A 21,776-nucleotide genomic window follows, 5' to 3' on the forward strand; every position below is an offset into this window, starting at 1 on the left:
TCTTGGTTTAGTGTTCATTTAGATTTTCCTAAACATTTGCGTTATCATTCATGATGATTCTGTCATCTTTGTTTAGGAGTCAGCCTGTGTGATAGATACTTCATGAATATGTATATTGTTGTATTGAATATGCATAAACTCACCATTTTATGCTAAATATACTGTCAGCCAGTGTTCCGAATTTACACAATTAAGGAAAAGCTAAAGAAATTCTGAATTTGAGACTGTCAAATAGATTAGTTCTTTCAACAGACTAAAAAGATGGCCTTTATTGTGATTAAGTACTAGATCCCAGCCACCAGAATAAATACTGTTTTGGGAAGTGTGACTAAGGAGCCAGCCTGCTGGAGGTTTTCATGGCGTGATTTAGGAGCTGTCATACTCAGATTTCATGTGTATTTTTCATAAGATTTATAGTCTATGGAGATATTTATGGATAACAATCAGAAAGAAAACTATGCATCTTAGAAATTTAATTTCACTTTTTTACTAATTAATTTATATTTCATTTTTCTGCCAGGAGTAGGCTATTAAATAACTTTACATTTTATTTTTCGAAAGATCTTCTTACTTGAGATGCTGTCTCGAGAAAACAAATAGAAATTGTGTCAAAGATTGGCACATCCTTACGTGTGATGTAAAATGCAAACCAAAGGTAGCTGCTTGCTTCCAGCACTGAGAATGGTAAGGAGGCAGTATACCGACAAGAGGCGATGTCTCCAGTAAAGCCATGTTGTAAAGAGCTGGAGAGATGCCTCCGTGATTAAGAAGTCCCCGATGCCTTTTCCAGCACTGTGACTCCAGTTCCAGGAGTCTCATGCCGCCACCTTGTCACCTCTGTGGACACTGGACACACATGCACATGCATACAAGCAGGCAAAACATTCACATATGTAAAATACATATAAATCTTTCAAAGGAACAAAGTAAAACTGTTTTAAGTAAAACTTTGAAATGATCACAATGTAATATTTTTAAATATCAGATTCTAAAATTACTACAGTAAAATCCTGATTTTTAGAAAAAATGATGTATACATAAATATCTAAAAGAAAGAAAAAAGGTATCCGTGCATAGAATGGCTAATCTTTAGAATTCTTCCATATATATTTTTGCTCATCCTAAGTCTCCTACATTGACTGTTTTGAAATCCTAAGCAGGTACTTGAATGAGGATATGGTAGAGCACTTAACTAGTGTGTGTAAGGAAGCCCTGCAGAAACTCCTTCAACAAACAGGACATGTTTGAAAAGGAAGTTGTCTGGATGCTGCGTGTTGACATGCAGGTGGCCTCTTTCCACCGGTGACTCTGACAGGTCCATGCTGCCTTCTTGAAAGTGTTCAACTGTGAGCTGCAGCATTCAGTTGTATGTTGTGGAGACTGGCAGTCTCTGTGATGTGTACCCTACAGAACAGAAGTGCTTCTATGCAGACAACAGCCCCTGCTGGGTCCAGAAATACCCATAGAGCATTGTTACAATTAGTGATGGAGCACAAGTAAGAAGTCTTCATGTAGGGAGGTGGGGGTAAGTTTTAACTCGGGTTTTTCAGTCTGTCATACCTGTAGTATCTTCAGGTCTTAGGTGTGATAGATTCCTGGCCTTCTGTACACGGAGTAGGAGATACACACTGTCTGAATACCACCTTGTATTTGACCAGACAAGATCCCATTTGGATTTTACCTGACTCACTGATAGGTCAGCAAGGAGCAGGGGAAGCAAAGGAGTGCATTGTGTTTTGATGGGAGAGGAAGATTAGAGCTTGCCAGCACACAGGGAAATACAGTAGTATAATTCACATGCTCGTGTGCACACACACACCCTGCCCCTTTCATACTGATATCTTCCACCTCCCACACACTTGCACCATCTGTGCCTCTCCCTGCTCCTCAGGCCATATCCCTGTGTGGTGATAATGGTCTTGGTTGTAATTTTTTCTCCTTTTCCACTGAAATATGTAAATCCTAGCTGTGTAATTTTGACCATTTTTACCTTGTAACTCACTCTGGAGTCTGTGCTTCACCATTAAGTTCCCTGGGCTTTCTCCCAACCCCTCTGGGGCTGGGACATTGTCTGATATTGCTGGGGCAGCTCCAGTGGTGGGTGAGGTCAGCTCACTGACGACGTAAACTAGAAACTGCCTGAGGAAGGGGCCGCTTCTTCTCACTAGTGTCTCTGTCAAAACAATAGGATCTCAAGAGTTGAGTTTTAATTCATTATGGCCCTTTTTTCTTTTTAAATAAATCTTTTATGAGGCACAAGTCCTTGGGAGTAACCATTTATATTTGGAGTTATGACAGTTAAGATGTCTGGTTTTTTAAAGAATCCTCGAAAGGCTCGTGTGACTCGGCGTTTCATCGTCGTTGAAGGATTGTATATGAACACTGGAACCATCTGTCCCCTTCCAGAACTGGTGAGCAGCCCTGATGAGTCCTTATTCTATTGTGCTGGTTATCGGACAGTTAGACCCTTCACTTAGAACCACATTTAAAACATGATGCCCGGACATGATTGCGCAGCAGGTGAAGGTGCTTTCATTTAGGCTGACCCGAGTTTGATCCCCAGGACCCACAGCGTGGAATGAGAGAATTGACCCATGAGAGTTGTGCTCCAACCCCACACTCAAGCTGTGGCATGCACATATACAGACACACACACAAATCAATAAGAACTGTATGTAAAAAAATAATAATAAACATATGAGTTGTTGTCAGACTTTCCTTTTGGGCCGCCAGTCCCCAAATGACATGAAGATTTGTTATTATGAAAACTTGGCCTTTAGCTTAGGCTTGTTCCCAACTAGCTCTTATAACTTAATTAACCTGCTTCTATAAATCTATGTTCTGCCAAGTGGCTTTTTACCTGTCCTCCATTTTGTATGTCTAACTTGCTCTGTGTCTCGCTGGCATCTCCTGCACACCTAGATTCATTCTGAGTTCCTCCCTCTGTCCAAAAGCCCTGCCTATTCTCCCCTGCCTATCTGTTGGCCATTCAGTTCTTTATTAAACCAACCAGGTGCCTTAGGCAGGTGAGGCAAAACATAGACACATCTTCACAAAGTATGAACAAATACCCTGCAACAGTGTGTACACCACTTTGCTTGGTGGGTATCATAAACATACTCTTACATCAGGAAAGTTGATAACATTAATGGCCAATACTGCCTTCAAAGAGTAATCGATACTTAGCTTTTAAAAACAGTTTATTTTATTTTATTTTGTTTGTTTGTTTGTTTGTTTATTTATTTATTTATTTATTTTGGGTTTTTCAAGACAAGGTTTCTCTGTATAGTTTTGTTCCCTGTTCTGGATCTCACTCTGTAGACCAAGCTGGCCTCTAACTCACAGAGATCCACCTGGCTCTGCCTCCTGAGTGCAGGGATTAAAGGCGTGCATCACCACCACCCAGCTTAAAAACAAATTTTATTAAAACAAAATTAACATGCAAAATTGAACTCACTTTAAGTGTACTGTTGGATAAGTTTTGATATATGTGTATGGATGTTTTGTGTGTATGGATAATAGATATGTATACTGTCACCAACACAGTCAAGGTACAGGACACTTCTGTTATTCTAGAAAGTTCTCTCATACCTATTGCCAGCCCCAGGCAATTACTGATGTATTTTCTGTTCCTATAGATTAGTTTTAAAATTTGTAGAATTTTGTATCAATGAAAACAAATGATATGTACTTTATAAAACAGCCTTTAACAGAGAAAGCATTACAGTATTTTCAGAAACCACAGCCGCTGCCAGTTTCCTAATCAAGGTGAAGCTCCTGTGTTTTAAAGTGCACAGCACACTGTACAATGTGTTCGTTGTGCATCAGCTTCATCAGCTCCAGCATGTAGCTCCTACTGTGTTAAGCAGTCACTGTCCACACCGCCTGCCCTTAGCTTCTGGCAGCCGCCAGTCTTTATGTCTCCTCGGCTCTGCTTGCTCCAGGCATTTCCTGTAAGGGGCATACTCTCTTCCTTCGCTGGCGGGCTGCTTTCTAGACTCACCCATGTTGTACTATGGAACATGTTCATTCCATTTATGTGCTGTTACTTCGGGTGAGGGCAGCTTCTGTGTGCTCGCTGTGGTGGGTGTTCTTATACAAATGTCTTTTGAAGGCCTGTTTTCAGAGTGTATGTGTAGCAGCCACATGTGCTGGGCTGTGTGATAGGCTCATGATCCTGGGGTGCGGCACCTCTTGCGTGGTGACTGCCCCCGTTAGCAGAGGTCCTAGTTTGCCCACATGACAGAGCTTGTTTTTTGTGCTGCTCTGTTGGACATTCTAGCAGGTATGAAGCCATCTCTCTGTGGTTTTGATTTGCATTTCCCCAAATGACTGATTGTGTCTTTTTTATGTACTCCTGGCTGTTTTCTCTGGAGAAATGTCCATTCCGATGCTTAGCCCAGTTTTTATTGACATACCTGCTTTTTATTAAGTTATGAGTTCTTTATGTAATCTGAAAACTGTGCCCTTATCATGTACAGGATTCAGATATGTCAGCCCATTGTGTGGGGTTTGTTTCGCATTTTTTTAACATTTTATTATTTAATGTGTATGAGTGTTTGCCTGTGTGCATATCTGTGCACCATAAGTTTGCCTGGTGTCCCTTGGAACTGGAGTTCACAGTTGTGAGCTGCCACATGAGCCAGGACTTGAACCTGGGTCCTCTGGAAGAGCAGCAGCCAGTGCTTTTAACCACTGAGCCATCTGCACAGCCTGAGTTTCTCTTTTTTGATACTGGTCTTCAATATAAACTGTTTGTCCTGGCGTGGTGACACTTTGGTTTCTGCTCAGGTTAATTTTCGTGTATGAGTTTCTGTAGCGCATGTCTGTTCAGTTTCTCACCATTGCAGAGGCACCTGTCTAAGCTCTGCTTCTTTGATCTTTCAGCTTTCACCCTCGATATCTGTCCTCAGGTTTTTATTATAAAACCATTTAGGATTCGTGCAACACATAATGTTCTCTTACCAGAACCTTCCGAGATGGGACAACAAACACCTTATGTGTCCCATTCATCTCTGTGGTTGCATTGGCAGGGAGAGCTTAGTCATTGACCCTCTAGTAGTTCAAGTGTGACTCAAGTGTGACTCAAATGCCAACAAAAGTAGGAGTCCGGGGAAGGCTGCTGGGGAGCACAGTTGTTTCTCGTCTTCAAAGTTGAGTTCCTCGAGATGCTGGGCTTTCTTTGGTTGTGCAGTGATAACCTGCAAATGACGTGATTAAATTAGTTATGACTTGGGGAAAATACATGCAGACATGCATTTATTACTTCCTAATGTGTTTCTGGTAAGGTTTTTAACAGTAATGTTTATTTATTCTTTAATAATTTCATACATGTCTACTGCCAGGCAGTGGTGCCATGCATCTTTAATCCCAGCACTCAGGAGGCAGAGGCAGGTGGATCTCTGTGAGTTCAAGGCCAGCCTGGTCTACAGAGCAAGTTCCAGGACAGCCAGGGGTACACAGAGAAACCCTGTCTGGATAAACCAAGTAATAGTAATAATAATTAGTAGTAATATTTCATACATGTCTACAATGTATCTTGATCACATCCACCCCCAAATCCTCCTTCCCTCTTTTTTTTTTTTTTGAGAAAAAAAAAATACTCAGAACAAAATACAGATAAATATACATCTAAAAACCTTGAAGGAAAAAGATTTTTTTATATGCCCAATGACAGAGAAGAACAAGCCATCCGTGCCACCGCGTGCCTACAGTGTCTGTATCCTAGCAGTTAGGGACTCAGACAGGAGGACCACGAGTTTGAGGCCAGCCTGACCTGCATGCAAGTTCTAGGCTAGCCTATGCTACAGAGTGAGCTCCCTCTCTTAAGTAAATTGATGAATAAAAGTAAGTGGAAAACAGACTAATGAGCCATAATAATAAACATAATAAAACTTTTTTTAACATTCAAACAGTTCTGTGAATCCAAATTAAAATTGCTACTGAGAAAAAAGCTATACTTTCCAGGAAGTTTTATATGTAGTCAGACAAGTATTTAACAGATAAGTTGTATGTCTGTTCACATAAATGTCTTAACATTTGCCTTTTAAAACTCAGTTTTTGCTGTCTGTTACTAATGTGGGTCATTTCAGAGACTGAAAGGATGGTTGGTTCTCATCCACTGTACTCACATTCTGCAAAGGTACTACACGAAATGACATAGGGAAGGATGAGCCTTTGTTACTGGGCTCCTGTGAGCGGCAGTCAGGGCACAGCTGCTTTGGGTGTGACTCTGTTTAAAGACAACAATCTAATACATATTGTTGATTCATTCACACTGGACTCCTGCCCACAGCTTTATAACTGGTGCTGAGGGAAGTTTCTCCAATGTACATTTTCCCAGAAGGCATTTCTCAGCCTTTCTACATCTGAGAATACTAGAAAGCGCATTAGCAGGGACAGTGTGAACAGCAGAATCTCTAGTAATGGCATAATGATGTGAAAATGTACACTTATTCAGAGGACATTGACCTCTCTCCTCAGCTGGGAGCACCTGTTGGCAGGTCGTTCACTCATTTCTTCTCCACCCCATGCAAATGAGCCTTCTGAAGGATGGATGAGTGGATATTGATATTTTGTTAACAGATAAATTTGCAAATACAGAATTTATAATACTGAGGGTCAACAGTCAGCACTTTTACAAGCTTAATGTTTTTCTACAAAATACATTATGTATGCTGCTAATGGTGATGGCATTAAGTTCAGTTTTTATTTAACACCTAGGTTAAGTTAAAATACAGATATAAAGCAAGACTCTTTCTGGAGGAAAGCCTTTCGTTTGGAGTCCTTGGAGAGCATGGGCGAGGAGTAACCGAGCACTATGGGATCAGTGTGAGTTCTCACTGGGGAAGCTCCCCATCTTGGAAGCCTGTCAGAGGCATGAGAAAGACTGCAGCCAATCAGAGGCTCCCGAGGCTTTGATGTCTGGGTGGATCTGGTTAGCCCAATCCCTCTGGGATTTTTGTTGACCAGGGATGGGGATAAGGTGTTGAACTTGGCTTTTCGTGTCTCTTCTAGTAGCAGCTACTTTTGTAATATTACTAAGGTCATTAAGAATTGCCTTAGAAGCTGGGCGTCATGGCACAGCAGCAGATGGGAAGCTGAAGCCTTCATGAGCTACGTAAAGGTCCCTCACACAAACGCCACAACGGAAAGGGTTCCTTTAGTTCTTTAAAAGACATTGTTAGTATTTAAACTTCCACATACACTCTGTGGAAGTGCATATGCACAATTGTGCTATATACATGTGTGTATATGCTTGTGTAGGTGGCAGTGTGTGTGTACATATTTTATATGTAATTTTGACACATACACATGCATGCTGTCAAAAACACTGCTGAGGATGGGTCCAGCAAAGCCACTAAAGGCCCCAAACAGTTGGAATAAGATTCACCAATTTCCTTTCACTAAAGGGAAATGGAGACAGAGAGACCAGGTGCCCTGGGGTGTGCGCCCGGTGCCTCAGGCTGGTGATAGCTGCCTTGCTGACCACCATGGGGTATAGTTACAGGGTGCCTTTTCTCCAGAAGAAACCATGTGAGCGATGGGTTTTTCTGTGCTTCACCAAGTTGACGAATACAATCCACTGTCCCCTGAGTTACCTGCACTGCAGCACTCACTGCTGAAGAAGAGCACAGGGTAATGCTGCATGGAGTCAGCTGACAGCTGACATCGTAAACGGTGTGGGTAGGGATGCAGTGAGCTGTAACGGTGGTGTGAAAATTCAATAGAACGAACCACCGCAGAGGGCCTTGACAGTGACTTGCTTTCTCTTTTTCCTGGCAGATTGAGGACATCGACCTAATCAGTGCCAACATGGAGAACGCTCTAGCGTCTGTCGGGGGCTTCTGCTGCGGCAGGTCTTTCGTGGTCGACCATCAGGTGATGCTCCTTAGAAATGAAGCACAGTCAGATGATTGTCCCCACCCTCACTGCAGAACACAGTGCAATCCAGTCCAAGCTTTAACTCATAGTTGACCGTACTGGTTTTATGTCAAAGCCTGTTTTTAAAGGGTAGCTCAGTGTTTCCAGACACATAAAGCCCTGTCTCTTAAGAGGGCATCTTGGTTTGTTAATGTGTCCTCGGCTGCCCTCATGGTGCACTCTGTGCCTGTTGCTCAACTGCCTGTGGAGCTGCAGTGCCTTCCAAATGTCTCTCCAGAGAGAATGACTGTTTCTGCTGTTTCTCCTTAGCGGCTCTCTGGCCAAGGATACTGCTTTTCAGCTTCCTTACCTCCTCTGCTAGCCGCTGCTGCCATCGAGGCCCTCAACATCATGGAGGAGAATCCAGGTATAGTCTTGTAGCAGCTGGTTCTGTGAACTGTGGTGCCAGCTGGTTTTCTGGAAGAATTAGCCCAAGGGAATTATTTATCAGACAAAACTCTGAATTACTTTAGAAATCATAGGTCTGTAATACAAAAACCAATATCCAAACTTTGTTGAGCACAGGTATTTAAAATTCAACCAATAGTCTACGAATATGCCACAAAGTCTAAAACACCAAGATTCGAACCATGCCTCATCCCAGCATTTAAATGGGAGTGCTCATCAGTGCCTGGCATTGTGGGAAGATGGCAGTGGACTTGCCTCAGGACTGTGTATAGAACTTTAGCTCTGAGTGTGGTGCTGAGCCAGAGTAGCTGGCTGATTCTCCAGGGGGAAATGCCAGAAAGGTGGAGGCCTGTGTCACTGCCAGTCCTGGGGGCTTCCCCAAGTGTAGTGGCTGTCATCATGTGGCTTGTAGTGTTTGGGGAAGTGTGCTAAGGTTAGTGGATGTCGTTTTCTACTTTGTTTTCCCTTCAGCCTTTGAATCATTGATTAATTCAGTGCTAGTCTGTCACAAACAACTCAGTGGGCAAAAAGCATCACCTGAGAATTTAGCGAGTGGCCTTTGACTATAGTAGTGCAGCTTTTAAACCAAAACGGGGTTGGCAAGACGGCTCAGCAGGTAAAGGTCCATGCTGCGCAGCCCTGGCAGCCTGGCTAAGATCCCCAGGACCCAGATCAAGGTGGTAGGAGAAAACTAACTCCATAAAATTGGCCTCTGACCTCCACGTGGGCCCAGTGGTACATGGACCCCCAACCCCCAGTGCACACTAATAATGAGTAAATTTAAGAAACAGGAAAGGACAAGAGGCCTTCCCTAGCTGGCACCCCTGAATCTCCAGCAGAGATGTCAGTTCACCAGTCAGATGTGTCTCATGCACTCAGACACACAGCAGAACCAGAAGGGTGTCCGGGTCTTGACTTCCAGTCACATGGTTTTCACTTTTGAGCTTTCCCTGAATAAAAGGAAAACATCCCAGAGAATTACTTTGCTCCCCACTGGTTTCGAGTTCAGACTGAGTAGTAAGTGGCAAAGTAAGTAAGTAAGGTAGTGAGTAGTCTTAGCTGGACTATGTAGATCTTGAGAAGGACTAGAGCCTGCGTTTGGTCCAGGAGCCGCTATCCCTGGTCTAGCCAGTGGGCAGCACCAGCGAGAAGGAGCCGGTTGATGATGTCAGAAGCCCAGGCCCTCAAGGTGTGCATGCTGGTGTCTGCTCTCACCGGAAGCATTCATAGCATTTCAGACTACGGATCTGGGTGTGTAGAGGAACTCATAAGCTGGAACCATTAAATGTCCTAAATACACCATCAATTTTTTTTCTGGGCAGGCATTTTTGCAGTTTTAAAGAAAAAATGCCAGCATATCCATAGATCTCTGCAAGGGTAAGTATTGTGCTTTTCAGCCAGCATACCATGCATCTACACCACACTTAGCAAACTGCAGTTCTGAGTTTTATGGGCTCTAGGCCCTTTGGCCACATTGCAACCACAAACACAAAAACTTAGTCCATGCAGCTTTGACTACAACTGGACCAGCCATTTGCCACTGTCATAAGGACAAGGCCTTGTTCTAGAAGTTACCTGGCCTGTAGTGGGCACTGTACTAAACAGAGGAAAACAAGCCACAGCTGCTCTTGGGATGACCCAGGTGCACAGGGTTCCTCTCATCTCCACAGAGGAAGGACGGCACTGTGTGCTGTGTACTGGACAGTCTCAAGTTCTGCTGTCCCTGCTACTTTAGGAAATTCACATTAGTCATGATTATTCTTTTTCTAAAAAAGAAAAAAATCTTCAGGCTGATTTTTGGTTCCACAGGAAATGATCTGGCATTGTTCTAGATCTTTCCTTTTGCTCCCTAAGGAAATGTGTGCCTCTTGAGTTGTGAAAGTTCTGTCTTCTTTGTAAGATATGAGAATGGACACTGTGCTGAAAGAGGGCAGGTGAGGGAGTGGGGCACTGTTGGAAGAGCAGGCAGACTGTGGTGTTCTGGGCATCTGCTGGATGGGGATGCCTCTCACGTGGCTTATGGGGGAGGGCCACTAGTGCTGCTGGGCACTATTATTCTTCTGGCACAACACAGCACGTTGGAGGACCCACATCTCTCAGCACCGGCCTGAGGTGCCTGGTGCTCCAGCTTTCTCCAAGTCCTGTCCCACCTCCTCTGGCTCTGTCCAACCATCTTTCTGCTGTTCCTGCCTTCTGTCTCTATCCACCCACTCTAGTGGATAGCATGGCCTCATCCTATCACTCAGAAACTCCCTGCATACTCCTGGACAGCTGCCAGTGTTCCCTCTGTTACAAAGAAGAGTGTGTGTGTGTGTGTGTGTGTCTGTCTGTCTGTCTGTCTGTCTGTGCGTATGTGTCTATGTGTGTACACATGCATGCTTGTATATAGGGAGGATGACTGGCTGTTGCCCTAGACTTGCCATCCATCTTGTTTTTTGAGATACAGCCTCTCATTGGCCCTGAACTTGCCTAGTCGGCTAGGCTGGCCAGCCAGCAAACTTAAGAGATACACCTTTCTCCCAACTCCCCAGCACTGGATCCCAGCATGCACCACCACACCCAGCATTTTTTATGGAGGTTCTGGGGATTCAAACTCAGGTCCTTGTGCCTGCAAGGCAGCAAGCACTTTACCCTTCTTCTTTCCTAAGGACTGTTGTCTCTGCTAGGTTGTCAGACCCTCCCCTTTCCTGGGTTTCAGGAGAGGGTTTCCACCCCATGTCTTTCTCATCCTGTCCATGTGACTCCCTCCCTTCTGTCAAGACTCCATTTCTCTCTGCTCTTGGTTGCTAGTCTCAAGAGTCGTGCAAGCTCTCTCCACATGGTCATGTTGACTTCTGCTGGAAACCGAGTGCCGATTGTTCCTTTTTCACTTGATCAGACTGTGGGTTCCCAGTGATGACAGGCGCAGAATCAACAGGACCCCTTTCAGAACTCAGCTGACCGTGTCTCAGTTTTCAGCTCAAGGACCACCCTATCATCTTTGCATTCTGCTACAACGCACTTGTCAGCTTCCTTTTAAGACTTAAAATTTCTTTGTCTTAGTCTCCTTGGAAGGCTTTCTTCAATATCCTGCTCTTTAGGGTTTAGCCCCCAAATTATTTCATAATTCTGTGTGTGAACAACTCACAGATGTGTGTGCGTCTCCTCTGGCCTGATTCAGGGCTCCATATTCCAGGTCAAGCTATGCACTCAGTAGCAACACTAGGAAGACCCTTGCCGGAACTCGATACCCCTTGTCAGCAGGCAGTGTGGAAGGGGACAGCAAGCAAAACAGCAAGGAGGCAAGGAGTGAGGAGGGCTAGTGGGTGAGGACATGGACTGAGTGAAGAGGTGGCCTACAGCTATTGGCCTTGAGTCTTAACAAAGTTGCTCTTGTGTGGTATGAGGTAGTATATTGTATGGCGAAAGAGCAGAGGCCAGGTGCCATGTAGGAGGTGCATACAGACAAAGGTGGCTGCCCAACTTCGTAATTGCAGAGAAAAATGCCTGGACTCTGGATATCATGCAGGGAGATCCAGCAGGCTCTGCCACAAGTTTGTCTGCTGGATGAGTGAGACAGAGTCGTGGCTGATCTAAAGCTTTAATTCAGTCCTGAGAGACTGAATGAAGTAGCAGCTTGGGGACTCAGTGGGAGGTTCAGTGCAAGGTATATGTCAACCTTCAGTTGCTCATCAGACATCCACTGGAGAGCAGCCTTGGACTTCCAAGTTTATGTTTGGAAGTCCTGGCCTGGAGAGGTGTTTGGAGTCCTTAGCACCTGGGAGCATTGAAAGCATTTCCAAGCGTAGCGGGTGGAACCGGCTGAGGCAGAGTGGCCGGTGAGGAAGAGCCTCTTCCTTTGTCTCTGAGGTTGGGTTTGGGGAAGTCATCTTCCTGCCGTTTGCCTCCAGCAGAGCCTGAAGATCTCCACTATATGTGGAGACAGTGTTTGCAGGGGACTCTCTTCCTGAACTATAGAATGGCGGCCCTGACTTCCTTGTTGATGGCTCTGAGCCTAGGACCTAACCCAGTGCTTGGTATTTACTGGTCTGGGTAATGTGATGTGTTTGCCAAGTGTATAATAGTCTGGGAGGCAAAGCGCTTCAGTTTCTGAACTTCAACTACAACTCTGTCTATCTGGTCTCGACACAGACAGCATTCTGTTTTGTTCCTTCCTCCACCAGCCTGCTCTCCCCATGCATGGCACATCTGCTTAGAGCACAGTCTACCTTGTGTAGACTGAAGGAAGCCTAGGTCATTAGGGGTGCCATTGGAAAGCATAATTTTTAAGGTTCTTCATGAGGGGACATAACCTAAGAAATTGGCAGGTCTTGGGAGTGTGTTGCATAGTTTCTGTGTTAGGGAAAACTAACGTAGATCTCCCCACACTGCAGATACCCTTAGTTCTTAGGGTCTAAATGCAGACCTGTGCTTCGTTCTGTTGAGAAATCTAATGTATTGAATTACATTCAAATAAAGAAGACACAAATAAGTAATGTTTGGGGGTGGCTTGTAAACCAAGGAAGATTAGTTGCCAGCACCTCACAGTTCCTATTACAAGCTTTCCATCTCTGTAATAAAATGCTTGAGGCAATTGACTGATGAATTTGAAAGGTTTTTTTCTTCATGATTTGGTGGGTCTAGTCAAGGATTCTTTGGGGATTCTGAACAGAGCTAAAGAATAGAAAGAGGCAGTTAGGACCCACATTGCCATTCGGGAGGTACACACATGTGACCTCAGGACTTCCCACCTTCTGAAGGTGCATGACACCTGCCAGTGTGTTCCCTGGGACTGAGAAGTGGAGACATTCTTCTAGGCCATAGCGGCAGTCACTAAAAGCTTATTGAGTCCTAAGTTGGGAGCATTTTGAGTGCTGCCCAGGGCTTCATTTTATCCTGAGGGGAAACCTGAGCCTAAGAACAAGGAGCTGAACAAAAGCAGCCAATCTGAAACAGGTAGCCCAGTTTCAAACAGGCATACATCACAGCTGTGTCCTAGGAGATGGACAGGGTAGGCAAAAGTGAACCTGACTGAGTACCACTCATAGTGTTGCCCTGCGTCTCATTTCACAGGACAAGATTTTACCCTAAAGGAATCTGTCTTCTTCCCTGACATAGTAGATTTCTGTGTGTTAATCTAAGAAGGAAATCTTAATCCACATAAGATGTAAAGCAAATCACACAGATAAGGCAATCACACCACCTAAACCTATTGTTGATAGTAAAAATATAATGTTATTACATTATGTCTCTATGACATTCTGCAGCCTAGATAGATAAAAGGCAAGGTGGCGTGATAATACATAGACCTAAAGGAAGGAAACAGGACAAGTCCTGCTGTAAGAGGCTCCAGGGAGGTCCATCCAGAAAGCAATGGGATCTGGACCTCAGTATGGATAGCTTTCTCGGGCAGAAGAGAGCAGTGTGTATCTGGTGAAGAGACGGGCGTGCCAACCCCAGGGTGAGGGGCTGTGAGAAGGGTGAGCATGTAGGGCAAGCAGCAGCGATGCCCAGGCTCCCATGGGAAACTGAAAAGAGAAGGCTACAGTGTCCCGGGAACAGGAGCTTTCCTCCCAGGCCTGTGCCCCTAGAAACAGTTTCACAGGCCTTCCCTGGACCAGGAGGCCTTGCCCAACACATGATTTCCCAAGATGGAATCCCACCAGGGCCTCACACATGCTAGGCGAGCATGCTGCTCCGAGCTCCGACCCTGCACTAACCGTTACACTGTGTGTGTGGGATCTCGTGAACCTGCTGTGTGCCGATGTTATGTGTGTTTGCTTCCCCAGCATTTCTGGTTTAAAGGTGGTGGGGGAGCCCCTTTCCCCGGCACTTCACCTGCAGCTGGAAGAGAGCACCGGGTCTCGGGAGAAGGATGGGAAGCTACTGCAGGAAATCATCACTCAAGTAAGTGGGCGGGTACCAGTGAGCGCTAGGCAGCCTTGCCACCCTCGCTGACCTCATTTTCAGGAATACCTCCCACCGTGGGGTATGCCAACCACGCTCATGCTGGGGACTGTCTAATAGCCCTGACCCTCCCAGCCAGCCCTGCTGAGCTCACTGGGTTCCTGAAATGCTGACTAAAGGTCTTTTGTCCTCTTGCATCACTCAGCTCCTGATGTTGTGAACTTGCTGCCTTGTGTGTGTCTGCTCAGCTTCTCTCCTGAATAGCCCTGCAGAATACTCTCCCACTCACCATTTGCATTTTTGAGATAAGATCTCACTCTGTCACCAGGCTGGCCTCAAACTCACTATGTAGCCCAGGCTGGACTTCCAAATCATAGGTCACCTGCCTCAGCCTCCTTAGTGCTGGGATTGCAGGTGTGAGCCACTACTCCCGACTAAATCTCCTTAGTGATTTGACGTTTCACTTTTTTTGTTTGTTTGTTTTTACTAATTACTGCTAAGTTGCTGACTCCATGCGCTCACTGGGCAGTGGCTTGGCCCATCCTCCCAGCAGTAGCTGCCTCTCCTGATGCCTTCCTGCCTTTCTTCAGGCTCTTGCCCTCTCCTTGCAGAAACCCAGTGTGCTACGGTACTGGGGATGTGTGCACCTAGGCTCATGCAGCCTTCCCATGGAACCTGGCACAGGCCCTTTGTGCCCTTGAGGAAGAATAAAGGCCCCATTCCTGCTGTCATTGCCCTGAGACAATATCACCAGGCTCCTTAAAGTAAATAAAATGATACCCCGACCGACCTCCTCCATCCCTGTGGCATGCCTGGAGGACACTGGCTGGTCATGTTATATTCAGTGTGCAGCTGGTATATAAAGACCTCCTGTGGTTGCATAAGCTTCCTGGACCATCCTTCATCCTACCATGTTTTAATTGTGTGATCTGGAGTGAGAGTCTGTGGAGGCTGCACATGGCACACAACCTCTTAGGATCGGTGTATTAAAATAAAACCAACCAGAATCTAAGATTAATTAAGGACACTTGTCAGAGTATGATAATCAGGCTAGCAGTACTTGCCTGGCTGGAAAAGGACACATCACACATGTCCTCTCAGGCTCAGCTCTGCAGGCCTGAGGAAAGACAGACTTCCTTAAAGGGACAGAGCATCCCTCCAGCCTTGTACTACCTCAGTGCTTTACCCTAGATGTATACAGACATAAAAATAAGTTTGGGGTTAGAGTTTTGAGACAAAGGTAAAAGCAGATGCACGTGTTTAGAACCAACTAAAAAGACAGGGCAGTCCAGCTCAAGCGGATTGTATTGCATCCATGTGTCTGTTGAGTCGGCTGTTTTCAACAAGATTGCTCTCATTCGTAGGCCCAGGCCAGTGGACACAGAGCAGAAGCTCCAGAAAAGCTGTGTGCCTATGTTGCAGCCCATAAAAGGAGCCTGTTGTTTCCTGTCTTCTCTGGATTATGCTCTGTGCACTGCCCTGTGGTTGGAGTGACCTTCATGCCAGTACATCTGTTCTGTATTAGCCCCATTCTGTTCTTTTCCTTAGCACAGTGAAGCTGCTTTTCAGAGACTTGGGGCTCATGTGCAAGCAATGGACACAAGCAGACTGCATGCACAGACGTTTTCAGAACAAAACCAGAAGATGGGGCAGGAGAAATGGCTCAGTGTGTTTGTTACTGTTCTGTTGCTGTGACAAACCCCCACAGCCAGGACAGCTTATGTAAAGGGTGTTTAATTTGGGCTTACCATTTCAGAGGGTTAGCGTCCATGATGATGGAGAGAAGGCATAGTGGCAGCAACATCTGGGAACTCACAGCTTGATCCACAAGTAGGAGGCAGAGAACACACTGGATAGCAGGAGGCCTTTGAAGCCTCAAAGCCTCCACCTAGTGACACACCTCCCCCAGGAAGACCACACCTCCTAATCCTTCCCAAACAGTTCCACCAACTGGGAGCCAGGTATTCAATATATAGGCCTATGGGGCTGTCCTCATTCAAACTACCACACTAAGTAAAGCACTTGCTGACTTCAGGTCATGTGGATCTGATTGCCATCGGTTTTTGTTTTTTAAGCAGTCATAGCAGTACATGCTTTTGATCTTAACACTGAAGAAATTAATTGGTCTTTGTGGTAAGCATCAGGTCAGTGAGAGGCCCTGTCTCAAAAAGGTGGAGGGTGCCTGAGGAGCAAGAGCCAGGTTGTCCTTTGACCTCCACTACACACATACGTGTGTACACACACAGGAGCCAATTAATAATAAAGATGCAAGCCATGAGCAGTCCACAGTTCCCAAGTCATGTCTAGTCGGCAGGCTCCTTTACATCACTGGCTATCTAGGGAATCACCCTGAGAAATCCAGCATGGACACAGCCTCACAGCTCCTTCACAACCTCCCGTCTAAAATCTTCCTGATCCCCTGCCCCACACTCCTGTTCTAACCTGTATTTAGAGAAGGGCATCAGAGTCCAATTACTCTAATTACTCTTTGCATACCTGAGAACTTTCACCAAGTTTATGTTGAGTTGCTGAAAACAGGACATTGTTTTCACAAACAGCTGTGGTTTGTGATGTCTCTTAACCAGACAGGCTAGATGCAGAGCCAGGCCAGATGTTGGGAGGCCAGCACGCTTCCAAGTTTCCTCCCTGTTTCTGAAGTGAGCAGGTGGCTCTGCTGCATCTGTACCGTCGCCCATTCTTCCTTGAAGCTTGTGGCCACCTTCCTTTGGGCTGATGCTTTAACACTGGGCATGTGAGGTGGTCGTTCTCTTCCTTTGTGCACCATGCCTTGCCCTGTGCATCATGTATGCACTTAGGTGTGCACAGGCACACACCAGTAAATACAGCCCGTGCAACTCTTGGAACCTTGCAATTCAGCGGCCTTTGCTGTATTCACGGAGTTCCGCAGCTATTCCTGTCTAATTCCAAACTTGTCATCACCCAAAAGGAACGCCGTATAAACTCTTGCCTCGTTCAAGGTTGTAGGCTTTCTGTTTTACAGTGGAGGCTTTTCAGTTATACACGTAATCAGTGAGTGCTTGATGCACAGGAAAGCTCAGAACAATCTTTGTCAGCACCAGTCTCTGGTGCCTGGGAGCACCTTGCCAAGATGGAACCGTGGACGGTCTCACGGTGTCTGGACTCCTACAGCTGCTCTCTGATACAGTCCTGCCAACACTGTCCACACCCAGGGCTTTGTCCTGGCCTCCCTGCGTCCTCACTCTGCTTTGTCTGAAACGGTGGACTCTAGCTGTCTATGGCTGTGTAACTGAAGACTGGGTCAGCGTGTGTAGAATCAGATTTACAGTCTCTGGAGAGCCTAGCCATTTCTCCTGAATCACATAGGCTCTGTAGCCACCCGACTCCATAGCCCAGCACATCTACCATCACAGGAAGGTCTGAGTCCAAAAGAAGAGTTCACCTTGAGAGTACAGTGGGGGCACATAGCTTTGTCTCCTAGAACTCTGAGTGGAACTGTGGGTGACAGGTACTTGTGGAGGCAGCAAAGGTCTCTCCTGTGGTCTGAGTCTGGATTGTTCTACCCCTTTCTTCCTGCAGTGCATGAACGAGGGCATCGCGCTGACTCAGGCACGCTACCTGGACAAGGAAGAGAAGTGCCTTCCTCCTCCAAGGTTGGTTAATGTCAAAGCAGAGTGCTACCTCCCCCTTTACCCTCTGAAATACGTCATGGTGGGAAACTGGAAAGACTATCGCAGGGTAAGAATGGCCTTGAAGTACAGCACATACCTGAGTTCACCTCTCATCTAGATGGTTTTTGTTTTAACTGAAAAGCATCTCAGGACTCAGTGTCCACCTAGGTGACTCAAAGGATTATCTGGCGACCCAAGAATGACCTGATGACACCCTCTTGGCAGTGTGTAATAACAGCTGGAGTCCAGCTGTAACTTGTGCTATGGAGACACCAGAGAGGGAGCAGCCTGGATGTGGTCGCCTTCCTAGCTGCACTGGTTGGATTCTGGATGCATCATCCTGGGAACACCAAAGCTACCTCAGGACCGCCAAGCAAAGGGGGAGACCAGGATTTTGAATAGGCTGTAGAGACACAACTCTGGCCTCAAAGAGCCTACACTAATCAGAGGAAGGGCACACCCTGACCCCCACAGCCCTGGGTCAGAGGTCACAGAGGAGACTGGAATGATGCTGAGGCTTCCTAGAACAGGTGACACCCTGACCTCGGAGAGTTCAGTGCAGATAGTCCCCAGCTTCTGATGATTTCCCCTCAGATCCACCGTGATAGGAAAGCGCTCCCACACAAGCATTTGATTGCTCGTGTTAGTAGGGTCGGATAACATGACATACAAAGTACATTTGCTGTCTGTGACCTTTGCACACTGGAGGCTAGTGTCCTCAGCGCGTAGGTGTTACAGTGCTCCGGCTGAGTGTGGTATTTGTAGATTAGATTGCTAGAGGGTTTGTTAGCGTGTGGTCCCTCCCTGGGCCAAGCAGTATCTGCCCAGGAGGACCCCGGTAGGTACCGTGATCTTCAGCAGGTAAGACACTAATTGCCTGGGGTGTGTAGTGGCACAACCTGGAGCACAGAGTATAAGATGCCGTGGACTAGGGCACAGACTCCCTGTGGGTAGAGGGTTCTCACATGCAGAAGGCCAGATCAGAACTGAGCTCACTGAAGTTGCTGCTCAAACGCCTTAAAGTTCTGACCTGTCCTGTCCTCTGCTCACCTTCCCTGTGCTTCTGTGCTTCCTTCTCAGAGCACAGGGTTAAGACAGGAGCCCCGCCTGTTCTGTGCCCCTGGTGACCATGCCTAGTGCTTAAAGCCCGTGCTGGCAGAGGACAGGAGGAGCATTGCCTCATCCGCCTGTTTCCTTGAAAAAGTCTGCTTTGCTTTCTGATGCAGGCATTCATGTTTCAACTGAATTGTTAAATAGGAGCAACCAGGCAGTCACTGGGGTGAGAAATGTTGACTTCCTGCTCTGGGCCAGGACTGCTTAGAGTGGTAGGTTGTTGAGAGGACTTGGTTTCCCAGCCCCAGTGGCTGCCCCAAAACAAAACACTCACTAGATGCAGGTGAGTGGGGACGGCCAGGAGACATAGCTTCTGTGCGTGGGCACAGACCTACCTCTGTTAGGCCAGGCTCCCACTCACAGCTGCTCCTGCCGCTGCATGGGTGGAAAGCGGCGGGGGCGGGTGGAGGGACCAAAGGCGGGCTTCCTGAAGAACTGTAGGTCCCCAGCACTGTCCCACCTCCTCACTGTGCCTTGTCTTCTCAGCATCAGGGTTGTGGTCACAGTGGAGCAGACGGAGGAGGAGCTGGAGAGGGCTGCGTCCACCATCAGGGAGGCTGCCCAGGCTGTGCTGCTGTAGGCTGCGGCCGATGCTTCCTGCCACATCCCCTGCAGCAGAACTGCTCGGAGACCTCCAGCTGGCCAGGGAGTAGAGTACTGCTGCCCGGCGTTGCAGCTGTGCCTTGAGCGCGCAGCTGTCACCAATGGATGGTTTTTACAAGAAGACAGACGACAGAATAGAACTGTATTTATATTGTGCCGTTTGGTCCGTTTGGATGCTTTACTGTCTGTCATTTACATTTGTTTTCGTTTAAAAGTGGAGCCTCAGTTTTCCTTCCCCCATCTGTGGTAATGAATCCAAAAGCCTCCTCCATATTTCGTAGAAAAGGACTTAGCAGCTAAGAGGAACTCTCCCTGTACCACAGTGACTGTGGGAGAGGGAGTCAACTGCGTCTTCCCAAGTCCCTCAGGTGGAGCTCAGGGGTGGCTGCTGTGCGGAGAACACTTTCTGCGAGTTAGAGATTTCATAAAGCGTATTCGAACCCTAGAAACTATGTGCACTAGTTACTGAATGTTATTTCTAGTCTGAGCTTCACTAACAAAATATTCATAGTGCTTCCTAAGCAATAATCTGAATCAAACGTTATTTTATTTTTGTGTAATTGACTTTATATTTTTATATATTCTCTGGTCGGTTTTGGGAAGAGGGTTATTATTCTGGCCCCCAAATCGTGCCCTGGGTATTTTTGAATATGTCAGATGTCCTTTTTCATGGTGGTTTTGTCCAGGAGCAGAGAACTGTGGGCTTTTTCTAAGCTGAGAAAAACGAGAACTTCTTTTCATCCTATAAATTCCAGATGCCTCAAAAACAGGAATGCTCTGAAAGTGACGTCCGAGCTGTATGCTGGCTGCTGGTCTCCTTGGCCACCATGGTGAATGGTGGGAAGGCTTGTGATATGTGCCACAGAGCGTGTCCACGGAAGGCCGTCACCCTTCCCTGTTGCACAGGCAGAGGAATCAGGTCATTTAAACGTCGTTTTATGATGTGCATTCGTGTTAACAGTGATCAGCATCTTTTTAAGTGATCTGTGACATTTTTAATGTTTCTATTTCATACGTGCCTTGTGATTGCTGCTGCTGTGAGGGTACGGTCCTGTCTGGGATGGGTCTGTTTTGTTTTGGTTTTTAATGAAATAAACCTCCAAGAGCCTATATTCCTGAAAATGAATCTGTTTGTATAGCAACATGCTCAGCCCAGCAGTCTCTCTTTTAACCTATTTGGAAATCTGAGGCAATATTTTTTGTGCCTGTGTGTTTTTCTTTTGTTTTAGAAAATAATTTAATTTCTTAGTCCCATCTCCCTGCCCAACCGAAGAGTATATATATATACTCCATGACAGGCTGACTGTGAAAGGCTCAATGTTCTGTGCTCTCATGCTGGTAATCACAGCTGCTGAGGCTTGAGAGAACAATGACCATGTCATTGATGGGAACATCATATCCACTAACACACATACAGTTCTCCAACAAGGAGAACAATGGCCATGTCATTGATGGGAACATCACATCCACTAACACATACAGTTCTCCAACAAGGAGAACAATGACCGTGTCATTGATGGGAACATCACATCCACTAACACATACAGTTCTCCAACAAGGAGAACAATGGCCATGTCATTGATGGGAACATCACATCCACTAACACACATATAGTTCTCCAACAAGGAGAACAATGGCCATGTCATTGATGGGAACATCACATCCACTAACACACATACAGTTCTCCAACAAGGAGAACAATGACCGTGTCATTGATGGGAACATCACATCCACTAACACATACAGTTCTCCAACAAGGAGAACAATGGCCATGTCATTGATGGGAACATCACATCCACTAACACACATATAGTTCTCCAACAAGGAGAACAATGGCCATGTCATTGATGGGAACATCACATCCACTAACACACATACAGTTCTCCAACAAGGAAAGGAAAGAAAGGTGACGCAATAATGGAGAGTTACCACAGAATAACCTGAAAACTCAAGAATCTCAGCAGATTGCCTGGAGAGAAGGCTCAGCAGTTAAGAGCACTGACTGCTCTACCAGAGGACCTGGGTTCAATTCCCAGCACCCACATGGCAGCTTACAGCTGTCTGTAACTCCAATTCCAGGGGACCCAACACTCTGAACATGCAGGCAGGCAAAATACCAATGTATATAAAATAATTTAAAAAAAAAAACTCAACAAACTCCAAATTAGATAAGTCAAACACTAGGTACAGCCA

At 46.1% G+C, this 21,776-nt stretch overlaps 1 protein-coding gene across 1 annotated transcript in view; it reads left to right on the plus strand.

The window, feature by feature from the left end:
- Positions 1 to 20,705, plus strand: part of Sptlc1 (serine palmitoyltransferase long chain base subunit 1) — a 48,230-nt gene extending 27,525 nt beyond the window's left edge. Inside the window, exons 8-15 of the mRNA XM_028863788.2 lie at positions 2,322 to 2,411; positions 6,724 to 6,831; positions 7,786 to 7,881; positions 8,194 to 8,290; positions 9,654 to 9,708; positions 14,100 to 14,217; positions 17,776 to 17,849; positions 19,467 to 20,705. Of these exons, the coding sequence (XP_028719621.1) occupies positions 2,322 to 2,411; positions 6,724 to 6,831; positions 7,786 to 7,881; positions 8,194 to 8,290; positions 9,654 to 9,708; positions 14,100 to 14,217; positions 17,776 to 17,849; positions 19,467 to 19,560 (732 nt within the window). The 3' untranslated portion in view covers positions 19,561 to 20,705. The remainder of the gene's footprint in view (positions 1 to 2,321; positions 2,412 to 6,723; positions 6,832 to 7,785; positions 7,882 to 8,193; positions 8,291 to 9,653; positions 9,709 to 14,099; positions 14,218 to 17,775; positions 17,850 to 19,466) is intronic.
- Positions 20,706 to 21,776: the final 1,071 nt, after the last annotated feature.

The sequence above is a fragment of the Peromyscus leucopus genome, chromosome 5, assembly GCF_004664715.2.
Source record: "Peromyscus leucopus breed LL Stock chromosome 5, UCI_PerLeu_2.1, whole genome shotgun sequence".
Taxonomy (NCBI): Eukaryota; Metazoa; Chordata; class Mammalia; order Rodentia; family Cricetidae; genus Peromyscus; species Peromyscus leucopus.